Below are 26,989 nucleotides of genomic sequence, written 5' to 3'. Positions count from 1 at the left end.
CTAAGTGTTTTATATATATATATATATATATATATATATATATATATATATATATATATATATATATATATATATATATACGTAAATTAGGGCTGTCAATTTAATGTGAAAATAAGCAATAAAGCTATAAATATAAAAAATAACACAAAAAAAAATTACACACCTGTATGTAAAATCCGCAATAAGGAATGTTCCTACTATTGGAGCAAGTCAAGCTTGATGTACCACCCTGATGCAGTAGGGGGCAGTCAGGGCTCCAGCTGTACAGGCCACACGCCTCATCAAACCAAAGAGCCGGCAGCACAGCTGGGTTCCCACGCGTCCTGGAAATCCTGGAAAACCTGGAATTTTGCAATGCAGTTTACCAGTAATGAAAAAGTCATGGAAAAGTAGAAAAATACCTAGATGTCTTGGAAAATATTTTAGTATAATAAAAGTGCTTGATTATGTCACTGACAAGATTTTGGTAACAAGTATTGATATAGTGCAAACATTTTTCATTTCAAACTGCTGTAGTGTATACAAAAACATTTGAGTTATAAACTTAAGACAACGACGATGTTTGGGCTGCAGATTAAATTTTTTTTTAATAAATTCACACTCAAGGTGGTAGCATGGTGATGATGCAGCCTTTACACCTCAGTATGTAGATTAATTTTCAATAATTCAACGAACAGAGTCCGCTTATACTGTCGTCACATGTAGGGCCCTATTATTTCTGCAATGTGGAAAACAAGGATGGAATTAATTAATCCAATCATAAAAGTTGCATTAGCTATACAATGTGAAATGTAAATGCATTTGACATATTGGGACAAAAGTTAATTTTTGAATGCACAATTGAATTCAAATAAAAAAATTAAAATCTCAGTATGTCCAGGTGTGATTATTAAACCATAAAAGGCTGCGATTAAAAAAAAAAAAAAAAAAATTCTTCTCTTTTTCTCCCCAATTTGGAATGCCCAATTCCCAATGCGCTCTAAGTCCGCGTGGTGGCATAGTGACTCGCCTCAATCCGAGTGGCAGAGGACGACTCTCTGTTGCCTCAGCATCTGAGACCTTCAATTCGCGATTCTTATCACGTGGCTTGTTGAGGTTACCCCATGTGACTCTACCTTCCCTAGCAACCGGGCCAATTTGGTTGCTTAGGAGACCTGGCTGGAGTCACTCAGCTCCAGGGGTGGTAGTCAGTGTCAGTACTCGCTGAGATACCCAGGCCCCCCAAGGCTGCGATTTTATTAAATAAATATATAATCTGCATGTGCTGTGTGCTTCAAAATGAAATGTGTGAAGCCGGCCACTCATACGCTGAAAACACCTCATCATGATTATCACGCGCTCTGTGTGTGTAGTAGATGACAGCGAGCAGAGCACTCTGAAGCATGCAGGACATACAGACTATATATTTATTTTAATGAAATCATAGCATTTTTGGGTTTAATAATCACACTGGGCCATGTAGAAAACTGCTTACCTGGAGGTGAGAATCTGTCTTCAAAAAATAAAATAAAAGCTCATTTTAAATGGACATGTCAAATGGAAAAAAAAAAGAGATAATGTTTAATGTAATTAAATAATAATAATAATAATAATAATATTAAAGCAACATCACACATTCTGTTGTATAGCACTTTATTTGATAAAAATATCTCCATTGTTGTTTCAGATTATGCTGTGAGGATTTTGTACAAAAGCAATCCATTTGATAAAAATAATTAAATTTTATGTTTAAAAATTGAATTAATTAAAATGAGTATTTTTTCAATTTATTAAAGTTTTAAATTAATTTGATTAGACACCATTTTGATGATTAAATTTAATTAAACTGTCGAATACGGAATATTGAAAAAATAACCCTCTAATAACCACAATTTTAATGACCTCTCATGTGTTTTGGTTTAAATATTACAACCCTGTGGCACATAAAATGTCCTGGAAAATTGTGCCTTGAAAAGTGTGGGAACCCTGCACAGCCTTCCCACTGATACATAATATAGAACTGGATTGCTCATGAGGTCATATCAGTGAAGCCACTGCGCAGCCATATTGCTATGCCCAAACATTCCAGTGTGCCTATTGACTGAATAGGAAATCATATCATTTCAGCGAGTAAACATTAGTCATTCGATCACAGATTTTATATCGGAAATCTGCATGTACAGTTGTGCTCAAATGTTTGCATACCTGGCAGAAATTTTAGCATTGATTTTGAAAATATGACTGATCATGAAAATAAACTCTTATTTAAGGACAGTGATCATATGAAGCCATTTATCATCACATAGTTGTTTGGCTTCTTTTTAAATCATAATGATAACAGAAATCACCCAAATGGCCCTGATCAAACGTTTACATACCCTTGAATGTTTGGCCTTGTTACAGACACACAAGGTGACACACACAGGTTTAAATGGCAATTAAAGGTTAATTTCCCACACCTGTGGCTTTTTAAGTTGCAATTAGTGTCTGTGTATAAATAGTCAGTGAGTTTGTTAGCGCTCACATGGATGCACTGAGCAGGCTAGATACTCAGCCATGGGGAGCAGAAAAGAACTGTCAAAAGACCTGCGTAACAAGGTAACGGAACTTTATAAAGATGGAAAAGGATATAAAAAGATATCCAAAGCCTTGAAAATGCCAGTCAGAACTGTTCAATCACTTATTAAGAAGTGGAAAATTCGGGGATCTCTTGATACCAAGAAAGATTTCAGCCACAACTGCCAGAAGAATTGTTCGGGATAAAAAGAAAAACCCACAGGTAACCTCAGGAGAAATACAGGCTGCTCTAGAAAAAGACAGTGTGGTTGTTTCAAGGAGCACAATACGACGATACTTGAACAAATATGATCTGCATGGTCGAATTGCCAGAAAGAAGCCTTTACTGCGCCAATGCCACAAAAAAGCCCCGTTACAATATGCCCGACAACACCTTGACACGCCTCACAGCTACTGGCATACTGTAATTTGGAGTGACGAGACCAAAATAGAGCTTTATGGTCACAACCATAAGCGCTATGTTTGGAGAGGGGTCAACAAGGCCTATAGTGAAAAGAATACCATCCCCACTGTGAAGCATGGTGGTGGCTCACTGATGTTTTGGGGGTGTGTGAGCTCTAAAGGCATGGGGAATCTTATGAAAATTGATGGCAATGCAGCATGTTATCAGAAAATACTGGCAGACAATTTGCATTCTTCTACACGAAAGCTGTGCATGGGACGCTCTTGGACTTTCCAGCACGACAGTGACCCTAAGCACAAGGCCAAGTTGGCCCTCCAGTGGTTACAGCAGAAAAAGGTGAAGGTTCTGGAGTGGCCATCACAGTCTCCTGACCTTAATATCATCAAGCCACTCTGGGGAGATCTCAAACGTGCGGTTCATGCAAGACGACCAAAGACTTTGCATGACCTGGAGGCATTTTGCCAAGACGAATGGGCAGCTATACCACCTGCAAGAATTTGGGGCCTCATAGACAACTATTACAAAAGACTGCACGCTGTCATTGATGCTAAAGGGGGCAATACACAGTATTAAGAACTAAGGGTATGCAGACTTTTGAACAGGGGTCATTTCATTTTTTTCTTTGTTGCCATGTTTTGTTTTATGATTGTGCCATTCTGTTATAACCTACAGTTGAATATGAATCCCATAAGAAATAAAAGAAATGTGTTTTGCCTGCTCACTCATGTTTACTTTAAAAATGGTACATATATTACCAATTCTCCAAGGGTATGCAAACTTTTGAGCACAACTGTACATCCCTACAACACAAATGTCCGACACATGTAATTATTTATTTATTTAAAGTCAGGAATTCTTCCTGTTCCTTGAAAGCTCGAGCGAGTTATGTGTTACTATATCAACAGTATCCACCTCTAACAAACTTCATCAGCGAACAGATCAGCTGTCTTCACAGAAACTGAGGTAAGATACAAACAGACATTTTCAGACTTATTTATTGTGAACACTGAAGTGTTTGCTCAGAGTTACTGTTTTTATGTTCACATTAAAAAGTGCCTTTTTCTCGCGGTCACTTGAATAAGAGCGCTCTCTCCCTCTATGACGCGCAGCCGGCGCGCAGAGAGGGAGACACGCAAAGCAATGGTGGTTAAAAATTTAATCAATACGCTACATTTAAATGGCAAACGAACACGTATTTATGACATGTATCCATGATTGACTACAGGGAGCACTTCAGTATGAAAACAGGCAAATCCCGGACATTTAAGGCGATTTAGAAATCCTGATCTGACATTTTAAAGTCCCTTTTGGGGGTAAGGACATATTGTCATCCTAAACAAGCAGATATTACAGCTTTTCTTACTTGCATTACAACTTGTGGACAGTTTTGCCGCTTTTGGTGATTGTTGTGCTGTACTGATAGATGGAACACCGGGGCAGGTGGATACTCTGACATCGCGATCTGCGTATATCTTCTCCCTCTTAACAAATATTATCCATAACGAACAAATTAAACATTTAACATAATGGTCACTAGAGGACGAAATGCAACTGTCGTATCCGCATGTCGGAGATGGTGAAACGGGGGTGTTTTCGCCTGTCAGTCATTGATGCTCTATGAGAGTTTGGGCAGTCCAAGATAGCTGCTCGAACACTTCCGGTGGCTTCACCTCCTGCAGGACACACTTCCATGCTTGAAGACTGCTAGACGGAGCACAACAGAGTGCAGAGATCTCCAGATGCGTTTTTCAAGGTCTTAAACTACGTTTAACATGACACTGTGTCCTAGAAATACAGTGCTTACGACGAGAGCCGCTTAAATAGTGAGACGTAACAACCAATTTGAGACACACCAAAAGCATCCCTATAATGCACAAGCACACACACTAACAAAAATAGAGCAGAGGGATGTTTGAAATAAATCAAATAGTCTTTTCACTTTTAAAGTCACTTTTTGTATTTTCTAAATGCTTGACTTCTCTGTTGCCACAATATGATGTAATGTAATTGAATTATCTGAATTGTAATATTTGTTATATATTCATAATTATTGTATTATTGTATTCTAAATTACCTTTATTTGGGGACATTTTACAGTAAATATCGATATGCGATTAATAGCGATTTATTTGATTTATTAATCAACACATCAAGTAATTAAGGAATTAGGGTTGACACATTGTTTAATCCATAGTGCAAACTTTTGATATTCACTGTTAAAATAGAAAAAGCAACTCTCTCTCTCTCTCCCTGTCTCTCTCTCTCTCTCTCTCTCTGTCTCTCTCTCTCTGTCTGTAGGACACAGCCAGTCTGAAAGTGTCATTGCATTGTACAGTAACTGAACTAATGTATCAGGCTCTCAAGAAATGGCAGACCACTCACGGCCCAGAGGAAGACATTGGACCCCGGAGCGATTATGTGTTGCGTGTCAGCGGCATACTTGAGTTCCTGTTCGAAGATCTCCCTCTCAATCAGTACAAAGTAAGATACAATGCCAGAAAGGTCTTGCAAAGGTCAAACTGTATTTGCCAAAGGTTCCTGATTGTTACTATGGCAAAATGTATACTGTTTATAGGGCATTGTGTAGTAATGTAGTTAAGGAAGCTGAATTCAAATTGCCATGGATTGCTGTGACTGTGAAATCAACTACTTCAACTGTTCAGCTGCTATTTGGACCAAAAAGGAATAGTTCACCCAAAAGTTAAATCTTCATCATTTACTCACAATCATGTTATTTCATTCTCATATGATTTTTTTTTTTTGTTTTTTGTTTTTTGTTTTTTGCTATTCTGGAACACAAAAGTTATTTTGCAGAATGTCCAAGCTACTCTTTTCTATACAATGAAAGCGGATGAGGACCGGGGCTGTTAAGTAAAATAGTCCATATGAATCGTGCACTATATTACAAGCCTTTTCACCTCCCTTGTGTCCCAAAGTTTTATTTGTTTTTGTTTTTTGTTTGTTTGAAAAATCTGTGACTTAATAAAACCTTATCTCAAGACAGGTCTGAATAACAGTGCGGGATGGGGAAATCATACACTCCAAAAAAAAAACTCTTTAGTTGAACTTGATTTAATCATGGACAGTGGTTCCACATGTTTGTATTGAGCTTTCTTAACTTAAAATCTCAACTCAAATTCAAACCTATTTGAATGCAGTAGATCCAACAAAATTAGACATGTCAAAGTAACTTAAATGAATGGTTACCCCCAAAACTCCAACATAACGGAAACTCTTCTTAATCTCATCATAACAAAACATTAAACATTAACAAGTATCCCCTTTATATTCATCTTGGCCTAAAACACATAAAATAACACTCAGTTTTAACATTTACTCTCCTTATCAATTCCCATGCAAATCATGCTGCAAACTAGAAATCCCCTACCTAGTTTCACATAAAATATTTATAAAAATAAATATTTGTTACCCCAACACAAATGAATTAAAGTAAGAGAAACAACTCAGTTAAATGAAGTTCACTTGGTTACATGCATTTTTTGAGTAATATAAACAAGGGAAAATTCAGTAAACCTAACAACTCAACAATCACCTTATCCAAACCCTAAACCTAACCATGGTTTTAATAGCAAAATAAGTTGTGTACCAAGGAAGAAATCAAATATCAGGATTTGGAACAAGACGAGAGAAGCGAATGTGATTGGTTGATCTAAAAGTCGTACCTTTTTCATTCAGGCCATGTCGTAGGATATCTTACGATAACATTCAATGCATCAAATCACTGCAATGAGCTTCAGTGCAGTTCATAAACATGCAGAAAATTGTGAGAAAGAGATTGCATTGCAGTGACAAGAATTCTGCCTGTCGAATGTGTAGATCTGATTGGTAAGTCACGTTCAGAGATCGAACAAAAAAGTGTGTGTGCTTATTTTATTTTGTGTGTATTTTAGTAAACATAGTAGTTCAGTTCCATAAGAGAGCCAGGAACCAGTCAGGTGAGTGATCAGCAACAGTCCATTAAACACGTGTGTGGCGTGTTGTTCCAGGAAGCGCATAAACACTCTCAAACCATGCAGGCACATAAAAACACATGCCTACACACAGTAGACAGAAATGACATTTACATTTAGGCTGTCGTGATTATTAAATAATCGTCTGATTGCTTTTTACTGTCGAAGTAAGGGAATTTGTATCGAATATAGAAATGCAACGAATGGCATATTTGTGTTATGTGATTTCTAGTAAAATTTGATTAAATTACTTCTTCAAGGAATATTCCAGGCTCAATACAAGTTAAGCTTAATCGACAGCATTTGTGGCATAGTGTCGATTACCACAAAAATTTATACAATCTCGCCCCTCCATTTCTTTAAAAAAAGCAAAAAATCGAGGTCACAGTGAGCCACTTACAATGAAAGTGAATGGGGCCAAATTTTTGGAGGGCAGAAATTTGAAGCACTTGCATTAATTCTTCTGTTAAAACTCATGTATTATTTGAGCTGTAAAATTGTTTAAATTGTCATTTTTACAGTCATTTTATGACAATGAAGTTGTAAAATTGGCTATAACTTTACACAGAAAAGGTTAGTAAGTGATTTGATCACACTAAAATCATGTTTACACACATATTGTTTACATCTTGTGACTATACTTTGAAACAGTGAGTATTTTAACGTTCAAAGCCTCCATTCACTTCCATTGTAAGTGCCTCACTGTAGCCCAAACTGTAGCTTTTTTTAAAGAAAAGGAGGGGCGAGTCGAAAATAATTTTTGTGGTAATCAATATTATGCTACAAATGCTGTCGAATGAGCTTAACTTGTATTGAACAAAATATGAAGCACACATACACCTTAAGAAGTATGACAATTAATTGCCATAATTGTAATATTTGTTTGACAGTTAATCATCAGCCAAATTTCATAATTGGGACAGCCCTATTTACATTTATGCATTTGGTAGACACTTTTGTCCAAAGCAACTTGCAGCACAATCAAGATATATAATTGATCAGTAGCAAATCTAGCTATATGTGTCCCCATGGTATATGCTCTACCAATTACATCATTATTTTAGTAATGGTACAAAATGGTAAGGTATTACCATATTGGAAATCTATCATGGAAATGTTATGGTATTGTAGGAGTACCATGTATATACCTTGGTACATGAATATGGCAATGATTCAGTACCACGTTATATAGCAAAGTACCATGGTATTACCATCTGATATCATCACTATATCATGGCACCTATTCATGTGGAGTACTGTGGAGATTTTGTATCCCTAAACAGAAAGTTGTCAATAGGAAAGCACTAATGTTAACATGTTTGTGTGTGTAGTACATTAGGACATGTATGTTGGCAAATGAGAGCCCTCACCTGACGATGGTCCACTGCAGTGTCATCAAAGCCATGTTTGAAAAGGAACTCTGCACCATCGGATCAGTGCTGGCACGAAAGACATCGAACCCTCCTCTACCGCTGCCCCCGAAGAAGAGAGGCCCAACAGTAAGTACACTGTGTGTGCTTGTGTCCCGCACTTTAACTAATTAAAGGTGAGCAGTATCATTTCTGCCACTAGCAGCACCAAAAGGAGTGTCAGTTTGCTTAATATATGTTCTGGGTTCAATACAAGTTTAGCTCAATCAACAGCATTTGGGGCATGATGTTGATTACCACAAAAATGTATTTTGAGGCAGGGCCTGGGTAGCTCAGCGAGTATTGATGCTGACTACCACCCCTGGAGTCACGAGTTCGAATCTAGGGTGTGCTGAGTGACCCCAGCCAGGTCTCCTAAGCAACCAAATTGTCCTGGTTGCTAGGGAGGGTAGAGTCACATGGGGTAACCTCCTCGTGGTCGTGATTTAGTGGTTCTCGCTCTCAATGGGGCATGTGGTAAGTTGTGCGTGGATCGCAGAGAGTAGCATGAGCCTCCACATGCTGTGAGTCTCCATGGTGTCATGCACAATGAGCCACGTGATAAGATGCGCGGATTAACGGTCTCAGAAGCGGAGGTAACTGAGACTTGTCCTCCGCCACCCGGATTGAGGTGAGTAACCACGCCGCCACGATGACCTACTAAGTAGTAGGAATTGGGCATTCCAACATTGGGAGAAAAAGGGGATAAAAAAATAAAAATAAAATAATTCATTTTGACTCGTCCCTTTTCTTTAAAAAAAGCAAAAATCAAGGTGACAGTGAGGCACTTAATATGGAAGTCAATGGGGCCAATTTTTGGAGGTTTTAAAGGCAGAAATGTGAAGCTTAAATCATAGTTTTTTTACGGTCATTTTAGGGTTTACGGAGTCACATCGGTATGGCATAACTTTACACAGAAAAGGGTAGTAAGTCATTTTATCACACTGAAATCATGCTAACATATATTCTTTGTCATGTGACTATACTTTTGAAAAAGTGAGTATTTTAACATTTACAGATTGGCCCCATTTACTTCCATTTTAAGTGCCTCACTGTTACCCAGATTTTTGCTTTTATTAAAGGAAAGGAGGGACGAGTCAAAATACATTTTGGTGGTAATCAATATTATGCCTCAAATGCTGTCGATTGAGCTTAACTTATACTGAACACAGAATATCCCTTTAAGGGAAAGTAGCCTCTTCTGGTCTAGTGTCGTCATGTACATGTGTCTCTGACAGATAAAGTGGTCATGTGTACCCTCCAGTGCACACTTGAGTTTCGGGACAGTAGGTTTCAGAAATGTGTTCCAGGAAGCGAGTCAGGGGTGTGTGTGTGTGAGCACTGATCATGTGAGGTTTTTTGCCGATGTCAGATGGCTGACCCCGGAAAAACTGCTTGTGTTAAACCCTGAGGGTGTGTGTGTTCATTTGTATGTGTCTGAGGTCATAGTGTCGAAAGCTGCATGTGGGTTATACCAAAAGACATCTTGTACTGTATAGAGTACTATCAAAAAGTGTTTTGACGCTTAAGTCACACTTACAAATGTGTAAAGTTCATTGCATCAGATGATGAAATATCAAAGCTTGTGGCATCTGCAAACAAATAGCGCTAGACCTCTTTTCAGAGCTAACTTCTGAGCCATTTTTGCACTTTGACTACACTGGTATCAGTGTGAATTTGAATGGATGAATGAAGTCAGTTAAGTCAGGTGAGCGTCTAATACAGAAGAAACATCTCCAGTTCTTGAGCAGGAATTTCCAGTTTGTTTGTGTGTGTTATAATATGTGGTGAACCAGCGCTGGAGTTTGTTCATTTTAATGTTACAATGAGTGCTCGTTGCCAAGTAGGTAGCTGCAGGCCAGAGATCTCCAAATGGGGGTGGAATCTCCAAAAGAGGGTGAGGTTACTCCAGAAGGGGGCAGGGTTACTCTAAAAGTGGGTTGCGCCAATTCCAAAAGGGGGTGTCATTTGCACACATGGTTAAGGAAGGGGTTTGGTTAGGTTTTTTGTTAAATCGCAAAGCAAAATGCAAACAGATGTGTCCCTGCTCGTGATATACATCCACTGATGTACAGATGCTATCTTCATTTATTAAAATAAAAAGTTATTTTAGGGCGGATTAGAACCTGGAACTCCAACTGGTCACACTGGCTAAAGCTTTACTGACAGTGTTAGATGTACGGATCAGGTTATCAAATTAATTATGTGAAACATTTGTTAGAGCACTTTTTTTTTACATTATCTGCACAAAACCAAATGAATATGAGTTTTGCCACTTCCTCATAGAGGTCGACCAATGTGGATTTTGCAGATAAAAATAACTTCAATGGTGGAAAAGGCAGATAACCGATTAATCAGCTGATAGTTTTTTAAATAGATTTTTAAAATGTAAAAAAAAAAAAAAAAATCGTCTGTCCTTACTATGACAGGCACGGACATGGCAGCTAAAAGAGTCCAAATGAATACAGTCCCAGATGCATTTTATTGTTGAACAAAAGTCACAATAATAACCAGAAATAAATGAAGATTTGGTGCATGACTTTTAATCAGGGCCGTAGCTAGTGGAGTGAAAGGTGGTAACGATTTTAGGGGCCCACAACAAATTCTAAACAGTAGTTTTAAATAGGAAATGGGCCCAGAGCAATATAGAGTCGGGGGCCCAGAATACCTTTCTACGGCCCTGCTTTTAACTATGAAGAAGCCTGAAACACAGGGACTCTTATTTTAAAATGACGGAGACTTGGTGCCATTGCAAAGCTCTATTTTAAGTATTTAACAAATTAAGCTTTTTATTGCCTGTATATTTGCCAGATGAATGGTTTTGTAAATAGTATATGTATTTCAGCAGATGAGGTTCAATGAGGAATAAGGTTTATTATTATTCATGATATATGAAGTTGTAGACACCATGTATGTGCTGACGTGGCACGTTTCCAAATAGTCATATTTTTATTTGCATGCCCTCACTTCAATACTTGATTATCTAATGAAAATAACACTAAAGTGAGATGTAGAGTATAGCAAATCCCCACTTCAAAAAAAAAAACTATCGGCATAGATTTTTGATAGTTTCAAAAAGCAATATATCGGTCTTTCCTGACATCACAACCCAAACCCCCCTCTCCCCAAACTGTCCCCACCACTTTTTTAAACAAAATAACGCCAATGTCAGTTGCTATGGACATGTTCCACTAATGTTTGACAACCACAAAGTGTCCAAATAGATTCAGTTTTCATTTAAACCATGTATCTATTGTTAACCCAACAAACGTCATTTTGTGAAATGTTTTGCTTGAAATATGTGCTTGTCCAATCTGTGTTTTTGGGGCCACTGTAAAATAATATTCTCATAATAGTTTATCTCTCTCTGTCTGTCTTCAGCAGTTGCATACGTGTGTTTGGAAGGTTCATTCTTTGTTCAGAGTTAATCTTGTGAAAGGCATCAAGGTGAATGCTGAGGATGCTGCTAAGGTAAACATCATCGACACTCATGAATCCAGAGTGATCTCACTTACACTAGCATTTAACTACCCCTGGTGGCCCAGCACCAGTATTACATCAACATGGAAGCATACTTTTAATAAAAGGAACATTCTGGGAATGCTTATATACTGCATCTGTGGCATACTGTCAATGACTATTGAAAATTAATTAAATGTGTCCCTCAGTTTGTAAAAACAAACAGTAAATACTATGGCTGCAACGGTTCAGTAAGCACCACGGTTTTGGGGTCATGGTTCAGTACGGTTTCAATACAGCAGGGAAAACAAAGAATCTTTCTTTAAATGATTTATTTTGAAAGCACAGTGTCTGATGGGCAACAGTTCTTATTTTGAAGGCTCATTTATACATGACCGCACATATTTCTTCAACGAAATTACGATACAAAACTTAAGAGCCTCTTATATGCACATTGTATAAAAACATAAATAATAATTTCAATTATAATAATTGTAACAAAATTAAGACATTAGCAGTGCAGATTTCTGTGTCTTTTGCCTTTCAGCTCACCACTTGTACTTACACTATCACTCAATTTTCAAGTTTTTTTATTTTTTTCAGAGGAGAGGGCGGATCTGTTAGCATTGTCCCCTGCTTTTGAAATATTACTCCTATGGTGTTAGTTATCGCTTTAACCCTGTCTGAGCTTACAGCGAGAGGCTGCTTGAACGCCGTGGCGAGACTAACTTGCACAGGCTGTTTATGCTTTGCTCCCGAAAGCTCCAGAGACACATGTAGATGATGCCGCCACAAATGAGTCATTATGTTAGATGTGCTTCTGGAGACGTACTCGACTTCTGTGGAACAGAGCCGACACACAGCCTTTGTCCTGTTCACTACTCATTGCCCAGTATTACTGTAGATTACTGTGAAACCATAATGCTCCCAAACAACAGATTTTAGAGACGGCGGTGGGTCTTCAATCTCTGGCTTATTTAAGTCCGACATATTTATATTTAGTTTAGTTCCATCACAGTTGGGAAAAATAGCAAGCTAGCTAGTATAAACTTCACATGCATTTATCTGATCCGCAGTTTCTAGTGTACCATGCGACGCTCTGTTCTGTTAAGTTTTGGTTCCGTGCGGTCCCGTGTTGCTCCGCAATCTTATTTCATTTAAGTTCTACGTGGTTTGTGTTGTTCATTATATGTTGTTTTAATATTAGTTTCACACATGCTAAGATATGTAATCATTTGTGTGACTGCGTGTACCGCACCGAAGGCCCTGTATCCGTTCGGTTCGGCGCAGATATATGTACTGTTGCAGCCCTAGTAAATACACACTAAAAATGCAGGAAGCGTAACAGGCAACCATGCAGCAGTGTGAATAAACTCGCTGGGTTTCCATCCATGTATTTTAGTGTGAATTTTTGGACGTCGCATAAAAAATGCTGATTGGAAAAGCCAAGATGCGACTAAAATCTCCAAAATACCCAGACAAAATGTATATAATGTTACATATAGAATGTGACAAATGTAGCATTTTGTGACACTAAAGCCCTGTAGCTTGGTACTAGAAAAGCTACACTAATGTAAAAATTGCTGAGCTACTGTCACGCTACTGAAAAATGTTGTCAAGTTAGTAGCGTCACTACTTTAGTTACAGTAGTTTCTCCCCAACACTGCATTGAGCAAAATCCACCCACAGGAATTACATCTGCAATTCATGAGCAGAAGTTCATACACCTTTTAAAGGATGATTTAAACAACTTCCATTGTAAGTATAGTTACTGTAAACATGTTTCCATTGGTGTAACAGAGGTACTAGTCTGTTGTTTGTGTTAAGCAGCAGCATGCAGCAGATGCGTTAAATAGACATTTAAAATGAATGTTGCAGATCCAGGTTAGAGCAGGGCTGTTTCACGGTACAGAGCTCTTGTGTAAGACGGCGGTCAGCAGCGAGAGCAGCAGTCGATCTGAACACGTGTGGAATAAAACATTGGAGTTTGACATCCCCGTTTGTGACCTGCCACGGATGGCACGCCTCTGCTTCGCCATTTACGCCGTAATGGACAAAGTGAAGAAACAGAGATCCACCAAAAACACACACCTGAACAAATACCAGACCATCCGCAAGGCAGGGAAAGTGGTAAGACCAACACACACACACGCTTAATTCACAGCACACTCTATAAAAGTCACATGCACATAGACAAAAAAACCCCCAAAAAAACAGATTAAAAATCTTAGACAAAAGTGGAAAATATCATTTTAGATGTGATTGATCAATTGTAGCATTCTGCAGGCAAATTCTTTTGTATAATGAGCACTAAACTGTGTAATTGACCGATTTCCTGAATAGCTGTGCTAGTTTTATGCCTCTTGTTTCACTTCATGGTTTCTTTCTTCTCACATAATAAAATGATTTCAACTTGAGAAATAAAAATTATTTAATTATTCGGTAAGTTGTCATGGGTCGCTGTCGGGGTTTATTTTGTGATGCTGACTGACTGTACATTATTCCTAATGTGTTTGGCATGTTTCTCTGTCTAGCACTACCCAATAGCATGGGTGAACACAATGGTGTTTGACTACAGAGGACAACTGAAGACTGGTGACATTATCCTGCACTGCTGGTCCTCTTTCCCTGGTGAGAACACACGTATTATACAGACTTAACCTAAGCCTACCTCTAAAAGAAAACTTGCATTATTAGGATAAAAAAAAAAAAAAAAAAAAACTACGGTATTTTGGTGATTCTGACGAAACCTGTCAAGAAAATGACCTGGTCATATTTAACCAGGTATAAATGGGTATAAATTTATACCCAAAAATAATAAAATTATATTTTGCACATAGAAAACAAGCCTACATTTAGGGCCATTCTTTTTAATTTATGTAATCAGATGTACAGGTAGTTGTCTAAACCTGCCGAACCACCACTAGTGCCTTCAGTCCATCCAGCTATGGGGTCATCAGCTGAGAGCCACCCATCACATGTTTCACCCCATTAATCCCGGAACATCTCCTGGTGGTGGGGCAGAGAGACTGTCCTCGCTGCGGACTGTTGCGCGAATCCACTACGTAATGGATGTTTGTGACGTATGGGATGTTTCAATGCGGATGCGTGAAATGTTCGAAGCCGTGATATACTGGATGTTTTTCATGCAAATCTTTTATTTAGCGTGTACAGTATGTATCCCTGTTCTTTCTTTAATTTGATTTAGGATTAAAACTTTAACTTTGTTTTGAAAAAGAAAATGTACTACACACATTTTTATTTGTCCTTGTTGTGCTGTCCAAAATGTAAGGTTAGAGACTGAAAATATCTATCTTTAAACATCTATCTGTTTAATTATTCTCTTGCGCTTTAGAGACATTGCTTCATAAATGCGTAGAAGTCATAGACATGTAATAATAATTAATGTATGAGTCAAATAAAGGCTAAATATTTCTCTGTCTCTCTGTGATATACGTGACAGAGTATATAAGACATGTTATACTAAAAAATGTGGATTATGGACAATATGTACAGTATTTTCTTACAAACTAATACTTGAGATGACAAGAATTAAAAGAACATGTTTGTCTTTATATATCCTGCAATGGTCGAATACAATACGGCACAAAAAGAGCAGTCTTGTGGAGATAAAATACAAAACAATGCATATACCCAGTACTTAAAATAAGCACCAAACTTTGAAGCTGCCAGAGGGAAAATAACATTTGTTATATGGAAGAACATAAACATTAAAACGTATAAATAGAAACGTCTAGTGGCAGAAGTTAAACTACTAACTTTTAGTTAGCCACTAATAAAGCCTGTCAAACAAAGTTGCAAATAAATATGCCATAATGATAACACTAAATAATATAATGTGTCAAGTTGTAAAGAGAATCTGATAAAATATGCAACTCATATGCAATATCCAATACGTTACGGAAAACGCTTATGTAGTGGATTAAATCCCTTATGTCATCACACTACAGTCTGCAGCAAGGACTACTGGGGGGCACCGGTCAGGGGTGTCTCCCTGCCACCCACTGCAGCTGGAAAATGGATTCTTTCCATTGTTTCTAGTTCTTACGTCACCATCAAGACATTCCTCCTTTTCATGTCAAAGTCACTTTATTTACTGTGTATAGCACAATTAAAGTTTGATTAAAAGCCATTGAGGGGGCCTGGGTAGCTCAGTGAGTAAAGACGCTGACTGCCACCCCTGGAGTCGCGAGTTCGAATCCAGGGCATGCTGAGTGACTCCAGCCAGGTCTCCTAAGCAACCAAATTGGCCCGGTTGCTAGGGATGGTAGAGTCACATGGTGTAACCTCCTCGTGGTCGCTATAATGTGGTTCTTGCTCTCGGTGGGACATGTGGTGAGTTGTGCGTGGATGCTGCGGAGAATAGCGTGAAGCCTCCACATGCGCTACGTCTCCGCGGTAACACGCTCAACAAGCCACGTGATAAGATGCGTGGATTGACTGTCTCAGATGCGGAGTCAACTGAGATTCGTCCTCAGCCGCCCACCATGAGGATATAGAGTGCATTGGGAATTGGGCATTCCAAATTGGGGAGAAAGGGAGAAAAATAAAAAAACAATGAAAAAGATAGACAATACAAATAGACAATGTTGATGCTCTAACATGCAGGGGTAAACCATTCCAAAGCTTAGGTGCAGCTACCGCATAAGCACGTCACCCCTAAGCTTCAGTCTAGACCTAGGCGCGGTTAAGAGCAGCTGATCAGAGGACCTAAGAAACCTGGTGGGAGTATGTTGTTCTACGCCAGGCCATTTAGTGATTTAAAAACAAATAACAAAAGCTTTAAATCAATTCTGTAATGCACCGGGTGTCAATGAAGAGAGGCTAATATAGGGGTAATATGGTCTCACTTGCATGTACCTGTCAAAAGTCTTGCCACCACATTTTGTACCACTTTGTAATCAAACCTGGATGAAATGAATGCATGAATGACCTTCTCAAAATCATTAAAAGAAAGAAAAGGCTTGACTTTGGCCAAAAGTCTTAAATGGAAAAAGCTAGATTTGACAACAGAGTTTATTTGCTTAGGTCACACAATGTAGCCAGGGTTCGACCTCAGAAGGAAATCTTAGCAGCTGGCCAAGGTCGACGCCATTGACCCCAATCACTTGCAAGCACTAGGATAGATCTTGCTTCCCACCGTGCAGTGCTCCTCCCTTTTTTAAACAAACTCAATGAACTTCCTCTGAGGAGTATGGTGGCCTTTGTTTGCCTTTACATGCAGTGGCATATCCAGGACATTTTTACTGGGGTGGCCAAGATGGGGCACAGACCTGGTGTGGGGTGGCGATACCGGGAGAACCTTTATGAATGGCACATGATCAAAATGTGTAAATATCACATTGCTTTGCTTCAACATCTACACATGTAGAATAAATGAATTCTTAAACTCATGTTAGGATTCACTGAATTATTTGTATTCAATATCAGACTGTTGTTTTGACATTTGACAGTTTTCTATTCCTGTTCTATTTCAACCTATTACAGTTTCTGGGAATCTCTGGTTATTTTAACATAACATCCATTTTTAAATCAGTAATTGTTTAGGAAAAGTCAGTTACACATTTTTAAGAGCTATTCTCATTGTAGAGAAATAATCTGCGTATAACATCAGGTATAGTGTATAATCATAAAAAGATACAAGTACAGGTGATAACTGATTGAGGCGCAATTCAATCAATCATTCAATCAATTATTCATTCATTTATTAGCTATAACTGCACTGTCCAGCAGAAATATTGTTAAATTGGGTACAAATCAGTGTGTGAAATTGGCTACGAGGGCTTATAGGTGTCTGTCTGGAAACCCTAAAATTGCAGATTGAGCTCTGAATACAGTAAAAAACAAAACTCTATTTACAGTGTCTACTCAGGTTTATTTTCCACATGTTCTGATAGCTTCAATTACTTTGAATATTACCAAATAAAATAGTTAGTCAAATCATTTGCAGCATTTAAGTGCAATTTGCCCTGCCTCTGCATATTTAAAATGTCAAATAAGGTATAAAAACTTTGAAGATTTTATTGGTCTGACTGACCAATAATACACATAAAGAGCTCATAAATAACTCATGTAAAGATTTAAAGTACAGTCACAGCTCAAACCCTTCCATTTCACACACAGGTTAGCCATATATATAACTTTAGCTATTGAACATATACATCTGTAAAACGCTTTACACACCTCCGTCATTAAATCAGAAAACATGGCATTTCATATTTCATGTCAATATAAAGATAACATGCTGAATGTGGTGTAGGGTCTAGCTTACTCTTTAACCTAGCTACTGTAACAATGAAAAAATGTTTTCACATTCACATGGAAATTCGGGATAAATTAAACGTTAGATTAGATGAACATACCTCTCAAATAACAGCTTTCTTTTTGACCACAAATCGACGTCGTCAACTCATTGGAAGTTGGAGGTAGACGCTAGCTCGTGTCAGCTTCGTGCTTCTGACCGACCATTATACTCCAGATCTGGCGCCCGCTGCCCGTGACCTGCGGCACCTGCCTGGCCACCCCTCCCCCCACTGATCAAAGATCAGCTCACACAGCTTCAGTCCCACCATTACTATAATGGTCAGAAATATAAAACTGACCCTGGGTCAGTGTGGCTCTAAATCAACAAATGACCTGAGATGTCATCTTTGATTGACAGGTGTTTCTATTGGTTCTTCGTTCTTGTGTTGATGAACAAGATGAACTACCAATCAGTTCTGGGGTGGCCACAGGGTGGCCAATGAGATTTCAGGGGTGGCCCAGGCTACCACAGGCCACCCCCTAAAATCGCCACTGTTTACATGCCTCTAGAATCTCCGCCAGCTTTCACAGGACCTGATCATGCTGCCACCTGTACCGTCCTTTTGCCAAGGCAATCTTACCAACATGTGCTGCAGATTTTCTCTTGGGGCCTCACAGAGGGGACAACTCTCATGTTTAGCATGCCACAGAGACAAATTTCCAGAGTTTGTAAGAGTATCATAGGTGGATCTTATTATAAAACTGGTCTGGGGTACCTTCCACAGGCAAACCCATCCTAGAACTCTATCAGATATACCCTCCCATACTGTCCAGCGCCCTTGCTGCTGCTGGATGATTGCTCTAGTTATATACCCTTCCTCTTCCATCCTAGATACTTCTATCTGTATCATCACTTTCCTATGTTTTCTAGAGGCTGCTGACCACAGTTTGGGAGCAATCCCCCATCCAAAGCCTGCTCTTCCTGATTGTGTTCTTACAACAATCTCTTGTTGCTTCAGTCTTGAAACTGCCCTGTTTACAAACTCCTGTGCCTTCCAAGCATGACCTGTTTGAACCTGGGCTTGACTAGCTCTCATTGACCGATCCGTCGATTCCCTTAATTCTAAGTACAGCCTGTTCTTCTGCTTGTAGCCCAGGGTGATGGACTTGAGTGGCAGTTGTAAGGCATTTCTTCCAAACAGTACTAGATCTGAAAGACAATGTGGAAAGCCCAGCCACTTCTTGATTTAACTGTTGGCCTTGGTGTCTATCCTTACCACTGCCACAGTGATCTCACACATTTTTAGTGGCCACATCAGGCAACGATATAATCTAAACTGGTAACTCCAGACCTTGTATTTGCCCAAGCCCTGTTTCAGCTGCTTCAGAACCAACCCTGCCATGTGTTTATCTGAAAAATCTGCTGTGTATTTTCTTCCTAAACTTTGAATAGACTGCTTTGCCAGCACCAGGATTCTTTCCCCATCCACCTCAAACAATATTACAAATGGAAAGGCTATGTGATTTTGTCGGCTTAATCTTCATCTTTGCCCATGCCAAAAGCTCTTCCAGCCTTTTCAAGAGTCTGTTTATACATGCAGCTGTCTGGAGAATGCTTGTGAGGTCGTCCATAAAGCTGCGCAGCACTGGCAATCTCACCCCAGACTGTACACGGATTTCTCGGGCCATCTGTCTGGCACCAATTAGGATGATCTCGAATGCAGCTGTGAACAGGATGGGAGAGATTGAACATCTCATCGCAATTCCTTTTTCCAGTTGCTGCCAACCAGTTGTGTACTCCTGTGTTGAATGGCATATTTCAGGTCCCCATAGTAACTGTCTACCAAGCTCCTAATACACTCTGGTACATGGAAAAACTCCAGTGCATAGCTGACGAGGTGCTGTGGAACCGATCTATAGGCATTTGCCAGGTCCATCCAGACTACATGAAGGTTGTTCTTGTCTCTCTAGGCAGACTGGATCTGCTCCCATATTACTGACGTATACTCCACGCACCTCGGAAAACCTGATATGCCTGCCTTCTGGCAGCTTGTGTCTATGTATCCATTCTTCAGGAGGTAATCAGACATCCTCCTTGCTACCACTGAAAATAAAATCTTTTCCTCCACATTCAGTAGAGCAATTCTCCTGCTTCTTCCAGGCAACTCTTAGTGATCTCCATAACTGTTTAAGAACTGTCAGGCTTCTTTTATACAACTTAGATGGTATCCAATTCAGGCACAGGACCGAAGTTGACCTTGCTTTTTCTACCATCTGCCTAATCCCACTAATGTCTCCAAGCAGGCTGCGTTTATGAGAATCACCGAGCTGTTGTTTCATATGGTCTTCAAGTTCTTGCTTCGCCATCACAAGCTTTCCACTCCTCTTCTCTTCCAAAAACTTTATAATTTATAATAATAATAATAATAATTATAATAATTATTTATAATTATATTTATTTATCACACATTATACATTTTGCACATATACAGTGAAATTCTTTTTTTTTCACATATCCCAGCTAAGCTAGGGTCAGAGTGCAGGGTCAAACTTTCTGGCAAACTTTAAATGATCCTTGACTAACTTCACTCTCTTATGTTCCTTCCTTCCTTCTCCGCTGTCAGATTCTCTCTGCCCTCCTCAAAATCGCTAACCTAGCACTTATGCCTTCCCACAATACCTTCAAGCCCTCCTTCTCATGCTCCTCTGCTCGCCTCCATGCCTTGCGGAGCTGCCTGCGCTCTTTCACCATCTGAAGTATTTTTTTCTCTCTCCTACCCATCTACCTAGGACCACTCTTTCTCCCTAACGCTTCACCAGATTCACCTACGCATTCTTCATAAACAGTGTCAGTAAACATGTTAAAATTGGCCTCCACCCTTCCACTGAGCGTATGCTCTTAGGTGGAGCACAGGACCTGATCGAGTCTGTATTACAGTAAAAGACACTTTTGTACGGAGATTTTTGCTTAAAAAAATCTGTTAAAATGAAATGCTCTATACATGGAAGTACCACCATGTTAAAATACTTTTTTCGCTTTGAGGTAATGAGAATTGGGGGTAAAATGTGTAACTCATGAAAATAATTTCACAATATCCCAAAAAATAGGCTTTGTTTATTATCAGAAATTGATAATATTTTTGGTTGTATTTATTTCAAATTATGGAGTAAAATAGGACATGGGCATTTTCTTGACCGATTCTTGACAGGCAATTTTGTTTTTTATTAAATCCAGTTTCTAATTGATTCTGTCCCTGGGTGTACCCAAAGAGAAGTTTTGTCAGATTTAGCTCATATCTGGGGACAATTTTGTAACCAAACTATAGCTTAAGTACACACACACACACACACACACACTCACTTATTCTCACCTTCCTGGGGTGTGAGTATAAGGTTGTGTAAACTGTTGGCTAGATGTGTCACAGGGTGTGTGTCTGTGGAAAAACACTGTGTGAATTTTCAGGTTATCTGTTTGTGAGTAATATCTAAGGTTGTGTACTGATTTGGGAAATGCTGTAAATGCTATTTTTGAAATGTGTGTGTGTGTGTGTGTGTGTTACAGATGAGCTGGAAGAGATGTTGAACCCCATTGGGACAATTCAAACAAATCCCTACACAGAGAATGCCACAGAACTACACATAAGCTTCCCAGAATACTCAACACAACCAGTTGTATTTCCCTCTTTTGACAAGGTATGCATTAAATACGTAGTTTTTGTGGATCAACCACGTTGCCTTTGAAAATATACTTTTCTGATCGCAAGCTAATATGAATGCGTTCGACGCATTCGCACTACGACTGCTTTGTGAGACTTTTTTGAGTACAATCAGTGGCAGGCACTAACGATGCACACAGATGAGGACTGGGCCATTCACGGACAGTCCGCGCAGACTGTGCTGATGACAAAATTTGCATTACACATGCGGTTTGTAGAGCGATCAGCAATGTGGACAACCAAAGTATACTTTAGCCTTTAGTCTCATGCGGTAGTGTCATATAGCCAGACTTTTGACTATCAGCATAAAGTCTGGTCCACTTTGCAATTTATTCAGGCCAGGAACAACTCACTTAAAAAGGAAGATGATGTAGCCCAGGTAGTGTAACATATTATGTGTAACATAATTAGGATTTTGTAGAATATGATATATTCTGATATATTTTGATGTTTTATTTTTCATATATTAAAGAGATGATGCAAAAAAATGATAGATTAGGATTCAATACTTTGACACTGAATTATCATGAGACACAACTGTCTGTCAAACACATATTGAGCTACAAATGACACATAAGCTACACATATGTATTTTCTCAGGTATTGTTTGTGTCTAAATAAATGAACTTATGTAATTTCATTTGTTCACCCAGATGACAATAGTCATATCGCACTGTTCATTTGTTAAACTTGCTATAGTTTACTCCATGTTGCTTTTTAGTCAAATAGCAATGTCAAATGTAAATCAAGTTAATCAGTGAAACATCAGCGCCATCTTGAGTAAGAAATAGCATGTGTGATATGTACAGTATGTGTACGTGCTTATCGTTTGCATATCAAAATTGACATTGTAGTGATTTGTATGAATGTAGTGGTCATTTGTCTCGTAATAAACAAAGAAATACATATCCTGTTATAGTAAACTTATATGAAATAATGACAAAAATGTGATGGAAAGGGGCCTGGGTAGCTCAGTGGTAAAATACGCTGGCTACCACCCCTGGAATTTGCTAGTTCGCTAGTTCGAATCCCAAGGCATGCTGAGTGACTCCAGCCAGGTCTCCTAAGCAACCAAATTGGCCCGGTTGCTAGGGAGGGTAGAGTCACATGGGGTAACCTCCTCGTGGTCGCTATAATGTGGTTTGTTCTCGGTGGGGCGCGTGGTGAGTTGAGCATGGTTGCCGCGGTGGATGGCGTGAAGCCTCCACACGCGCTATTTCTCCGTGGCAACGCGCTCAAAATGCCACGTGTGTTGACGGTCTCAGACGCGGAGGCAACTGGGATTCGTCCTCCGCCACCCGGACTGAGGCGAATCACTACGCGACCACGAGGACTTAGAAAAAGCACATTGGGAATTGGGCATTCCAAATTGGGAGAGAATTTTCGCCAACAAAAATGTGATGGAAGTGCAAATATATATTGCAACACTATGACATACCTCTGGTCTTTAATGACCTTATTCAGTTTTGGTAATTTAAGCAATTAGAAAAAATATATTTTGTGCAATTTTGCCATTTTTTATTATTACACTATTTATAAGAGAAAGGTTGAGCAAGAGATGGGGGCATATCTCCAAAAAAAATGGATGTGGTAAAGGGGTCGAAATGAGGTCCTGGATCACTAAGGACCTGAGGTATTCATTTAAAGGTTAAATTGACAAGCAGTTAGTATGTCGGGGCAAATGTCTCTTCATTGGAACTCCCAAATATCGCTCCTGCTGACACATGTAAACATGACTACTCGCAGAAGAAATGCTCGACATGTTGCAGAGCTGTTCTGCAATGACATTTTTCATCATCTTTAGATCCTGGAAAAAGCTGCAGAAATCGCTGGATCCAGTGACAACATGACAATGGTACACATACAACATTCAGTTCATATTAAAATTAAGCAATGTCCCAGCTTATTGTGGATAACTTGTGTAACATTTTGTTCATCTGTTTATTGGATTAGACATTTTTTACAAGGCGTATGTGTGTGTGTGTAGAGTCGTGGGGGCAAGAAGTTTTACATCGAGCTAAAGGAGATCATGGAGCGAGACCCTCTCTCTCAGTTGTGTGAGAACGAGAAGGATCTGATCTGGACACTCCGCCACGACTGTAGAGAAAACTTCCCTCAGTCTCTCCCCAAGCTGCTGCTGTCCGTCAAATGGAGCAAACACGAAGACATGGCTCAGGTGTGCATGCAGAATTACACCCACTTAAATGCTAACAAATAGACATGTACGAACACAAACAATATGACATCTCTCTCTCTTGTACTGCAGCTGCAGGCTCTGATGCAGATTTGGCCCAAGCTGAGCCCTCGAGATGCTCTTGAACTGCTGGATTTCAACTACCCCGACCAGTATGTCAGAGAATTTGCGGTCAAATGCCTTAGAGATATGAGGTGAGTCCACACTATACACCCTAAACCAGCTTTCAAACTGTCACACTTGGAGTGATCGTTTTAAATTCCATGGTTTCCTACAATTTTTGGCCGGCCTAAAAAATAAAAAAAGATAATGGCAAAAAATTGAGCAGTAAATGTGAGATATTGTTTTCTTTAAAGTCTTTGATCATCTAGATCGGTGGTTCTCAACTGATTTTGCTTAAGCACCCAGGTTTTAAGATGTTAAAGACCAAACCCAAGTGGTGACCCAACACAGTACATACAAAAGTAAACAAAAATGTCCTTAAAAACAGACACTGAAATGTATTAATACTACCATGAACTGCATAGGCCCAACAATATGCGAAACTATTATCATGACAAAGGCTGAAATGGAAAATCAGTTGATGTTTTGTAAATGCACAAAAACACAAGGATGATTTATCCATAACAATGCATAAGATATTTTGGCCTCTATTTTCGTGACCGCGCTATGTGCAGTGCAACGACTAATTTTAAGTGCAGAGTGGGCATGGGTGGGAGTGTTTGCACTATCTATAAGTGTATTTGTGACGATGGGAGGAGGGGCTCGCTGCTGGCCGCTAGAACGCAGACTCCCTCCGGTCCGCCCGGGGAGGAGCGGCTGTCGTCCGCCAGAGGGTGGAGGAGTGGTCAAGGACCAGGCGACGGTGTGTCTGGGAACCGGCGAGCAATTTTTTTTTCTCTCTCTCTCACTGTCGCTCCGCCTCGCTCTTTCCCTCTCCCCTTTTCCCTCCCCTTGTCTCCCTCCCAGGTCTCGAAAGGCGGGGAAAGCCTGCCGGCAGGCGCGACCAGAAGGACTACACACCCCCCCTCGGAAAGAGGGGGATGTACGTCATGCCGGGGGTTCCCCGGCCTGAGCCAAAGGTGGGAGGACTGTGACGAGGAGGAGGGCAGGGCCGTGAGTCCGCACCGGCCGGACCCCAATCGGGCTAATCAGCCGAGGAGAGGGATAAGGCCGAGCCGGATGCGGCAGTTCGGGAGAGAGAGAGCTACACGCAGCTGCCGTGTGTGTGTTTTGTGTTTCATTAAATATTACTTTGACTGTTCAGCCGGTTCCCGCCTCCTCCTTGCCCATTTGAACCGTGTTACAGTATTATATGTTAATGAAGTGACGCAAAGCAAAATTAGCTATTTTCCTGAACAATAGGTCACATTTCAAAAGCAGATCAGTTTTCAGAGCAAAGTCTAAATTCAGTTCCTACATTTGCAGTTTGGAGATTCCACCAGCAGGTTGTAATAAAATTCATGTCCAAACTCTGAAAATATTGTAGAATATTAAATTATGTCCCTGACAATTACTGTTGTAGCCATTTTATGAAACTACATTTATGAGATTTAAGTTAAACTATCTATAGGTCATGATATATTTTTCAATTATTATTATTATTATGATTATATTTACAATTGTATTTATGATCTAATTTGTATTGGTATTTTTCCACCTGTTGTCATAGAGTGATTTTTAAGTCACTGCAAAAGGGGCTGGTGGAAAAAGTTGGAGAGTGCAAAATGTTTGGATTTGGAGAGGTGGTTATATATGATCATTTTTGACCACTTTGTTGTTTTGATTATATTTTCATTTCATTTGAATTATAATTTACATTTAGAAATATTTTTGGTTTCATTTTTTCAAGTTTCAATAAATGAATTTAATTTTTAAAGCAAAATGGACCAGTAGAAGTGACGAGCGTGCAAAAATTCACAGCCTAACCTGAACGGCTGATACAATCACTGTTAATACCAGCCATGATTTGTGTGTCAGTAGATGAAAATTCTCTGACGAGAACCACATTTTCCATGCGTATAAAAGAAAGCGTGTCACTGTCACAGAAATATACCTAACATTCAACAAGGACGCAGTTAATGCATTCAAAAGAACGTACAGTAAGTCCATATTTCTATTCTTCTAATTCATTGCACACAGCCCATTTACACTACCAACTTCTTATGAATGTGCTGTTTTGTTAATATCGCTGGTGCTTGACAGGAAATAGAAGATATAATAGGATGCAGTCGCTGCAATAACCGGAGAAGAACCTCAGAATTAAATTGCACTCGACCCAGGGCATTAGTGTTTTGCGCGCACAATTTCGCCTTTGCGTGTATGACATATTGCATTGCGCTGTGCTTAGCACTCTTAAAATGGGGCCCTTCATCTTGTTTTCTGAGAAATCCAACCAAATTTAGTGTGGTTTATGTTTAAAATAATAAGAAAAAAGCTTGATTCAAAAGGAAAACTGGTTTATTTTTTTAACCCCATTGGCAAATAGTTTTTTCTTGTTTTAAGCATAAACTTCACTAAGTTTAGGTCAGATTTCTTTGAAAACAAGATCTAATTTCACTCTGCTTCTCAAGTAATATTTTCTTGTTTTAAGGATGTTTAGATATTTTTACGGTAAAAATAAGAAAAATATTCTCAGTATTTTTTGCCATGAACCTGTCTTTAATGTTATTGTATTATTAACTTTAACCTTGTGTAGTTTTGTTCTTGTTTGCTATTTTGTCATCTGTCTATTTTGAAGACAGATGAATTTGCACCAAAATACCACAGAGTTTGAGTGGACGCATGGGCATGGCCTTTGACCTCAACAACAAAAGATATGTGAACTCTTCTAATAGTTGATAAGCCTGTACTTCTTATTTTTCTATCTTAGCTATATGCAATTATATGGTTAGTTACATTTTATTATTTGCATTTCGCATTGTTTTGCAATCTTAACAGAACAGACCTGCGTCCTGCCAGTTGAGAATCACTGATCTAGATGCTCAATTTCCTGAAGGCAAGCTTAAAACGTTTTT

General features: G+C 39.2%; 1 protein-coding gene across 10 annotated transcripts in view; it reads left to right on the top strand.

The window, feature by feature from the left end:
• LOC127429484 (phosphatidylinositol 4,5-bisphosphate 3-kinase catalytic subunit beta isoform-like) overlaps positions 1–26,989 on the top strand; it is a 96,644-nt gene that overhangs the window by 48,239 nt on the left and 21,416 nt on the right. For 9 of the 10 annotated variants that reach the window (XR_007895297.1, XR_007895296.1, XM_051678503.1 and 6 more), the window contains 9 exons: positions 5,258–5,440; positions 8,262–8,429; positions 11,721–11,810; positions 13,677–13,928; positions 14,333–14,429; positions 21,625–21,755; positions 23,583–23,633; positions 23,766–23,954; positions 24,045–24,166. Coding sequence is in view for 8 of the 10 variants with exons in the window: in XM_051678503.1 (XP_051534463.1) it covers positions 5,258–5,440; positions 8,262–8,429; positions 11,721–11,810; positions 13,677–13,928; positions 14,333–14,429; positions 21,625–21,755; positions 23,583–23,633; positions 23,766–23,954; positions 24,045–24,166 (1,283 nt within the window). In the remaining 2 variants the exon portion in view is untranslated. The remainder of the gene's footprint in view (positions 1–5,257; positions 5,441–8,261; positions 8,430–11,720; positions 11,811–13,676; positions 13,929–14,332; positions 14,430–21,624; positions 21,756–23,582; positions 23,634–23,765; positions 23,955–24,044; positions 24,167–26,989) is intronic. The other variant, XM_051678508.1, reaches the window with a different exon arrangement.

The sequence above is a fragment of the Myxocyprinus asiaticus genome, chromosome 39, assembly GCF_019703515.2.
Source record: "Myxocyprinus asiaticus isolate MX2 ecotype Aquarium Trade chromosome 39, UBuf_Myxa_2, whole genome shotgun sequence".
Lineage (NCBI taxonomy): Eukaryota > Metazoa > Chordata > Actinopteri > Cypriniformes > Catostomidae > Myxocyprinus > Myxocyprinus asiaticus.
This window is presented reverse-complemented; position numbering and strand designations above follow the sequence as displayed.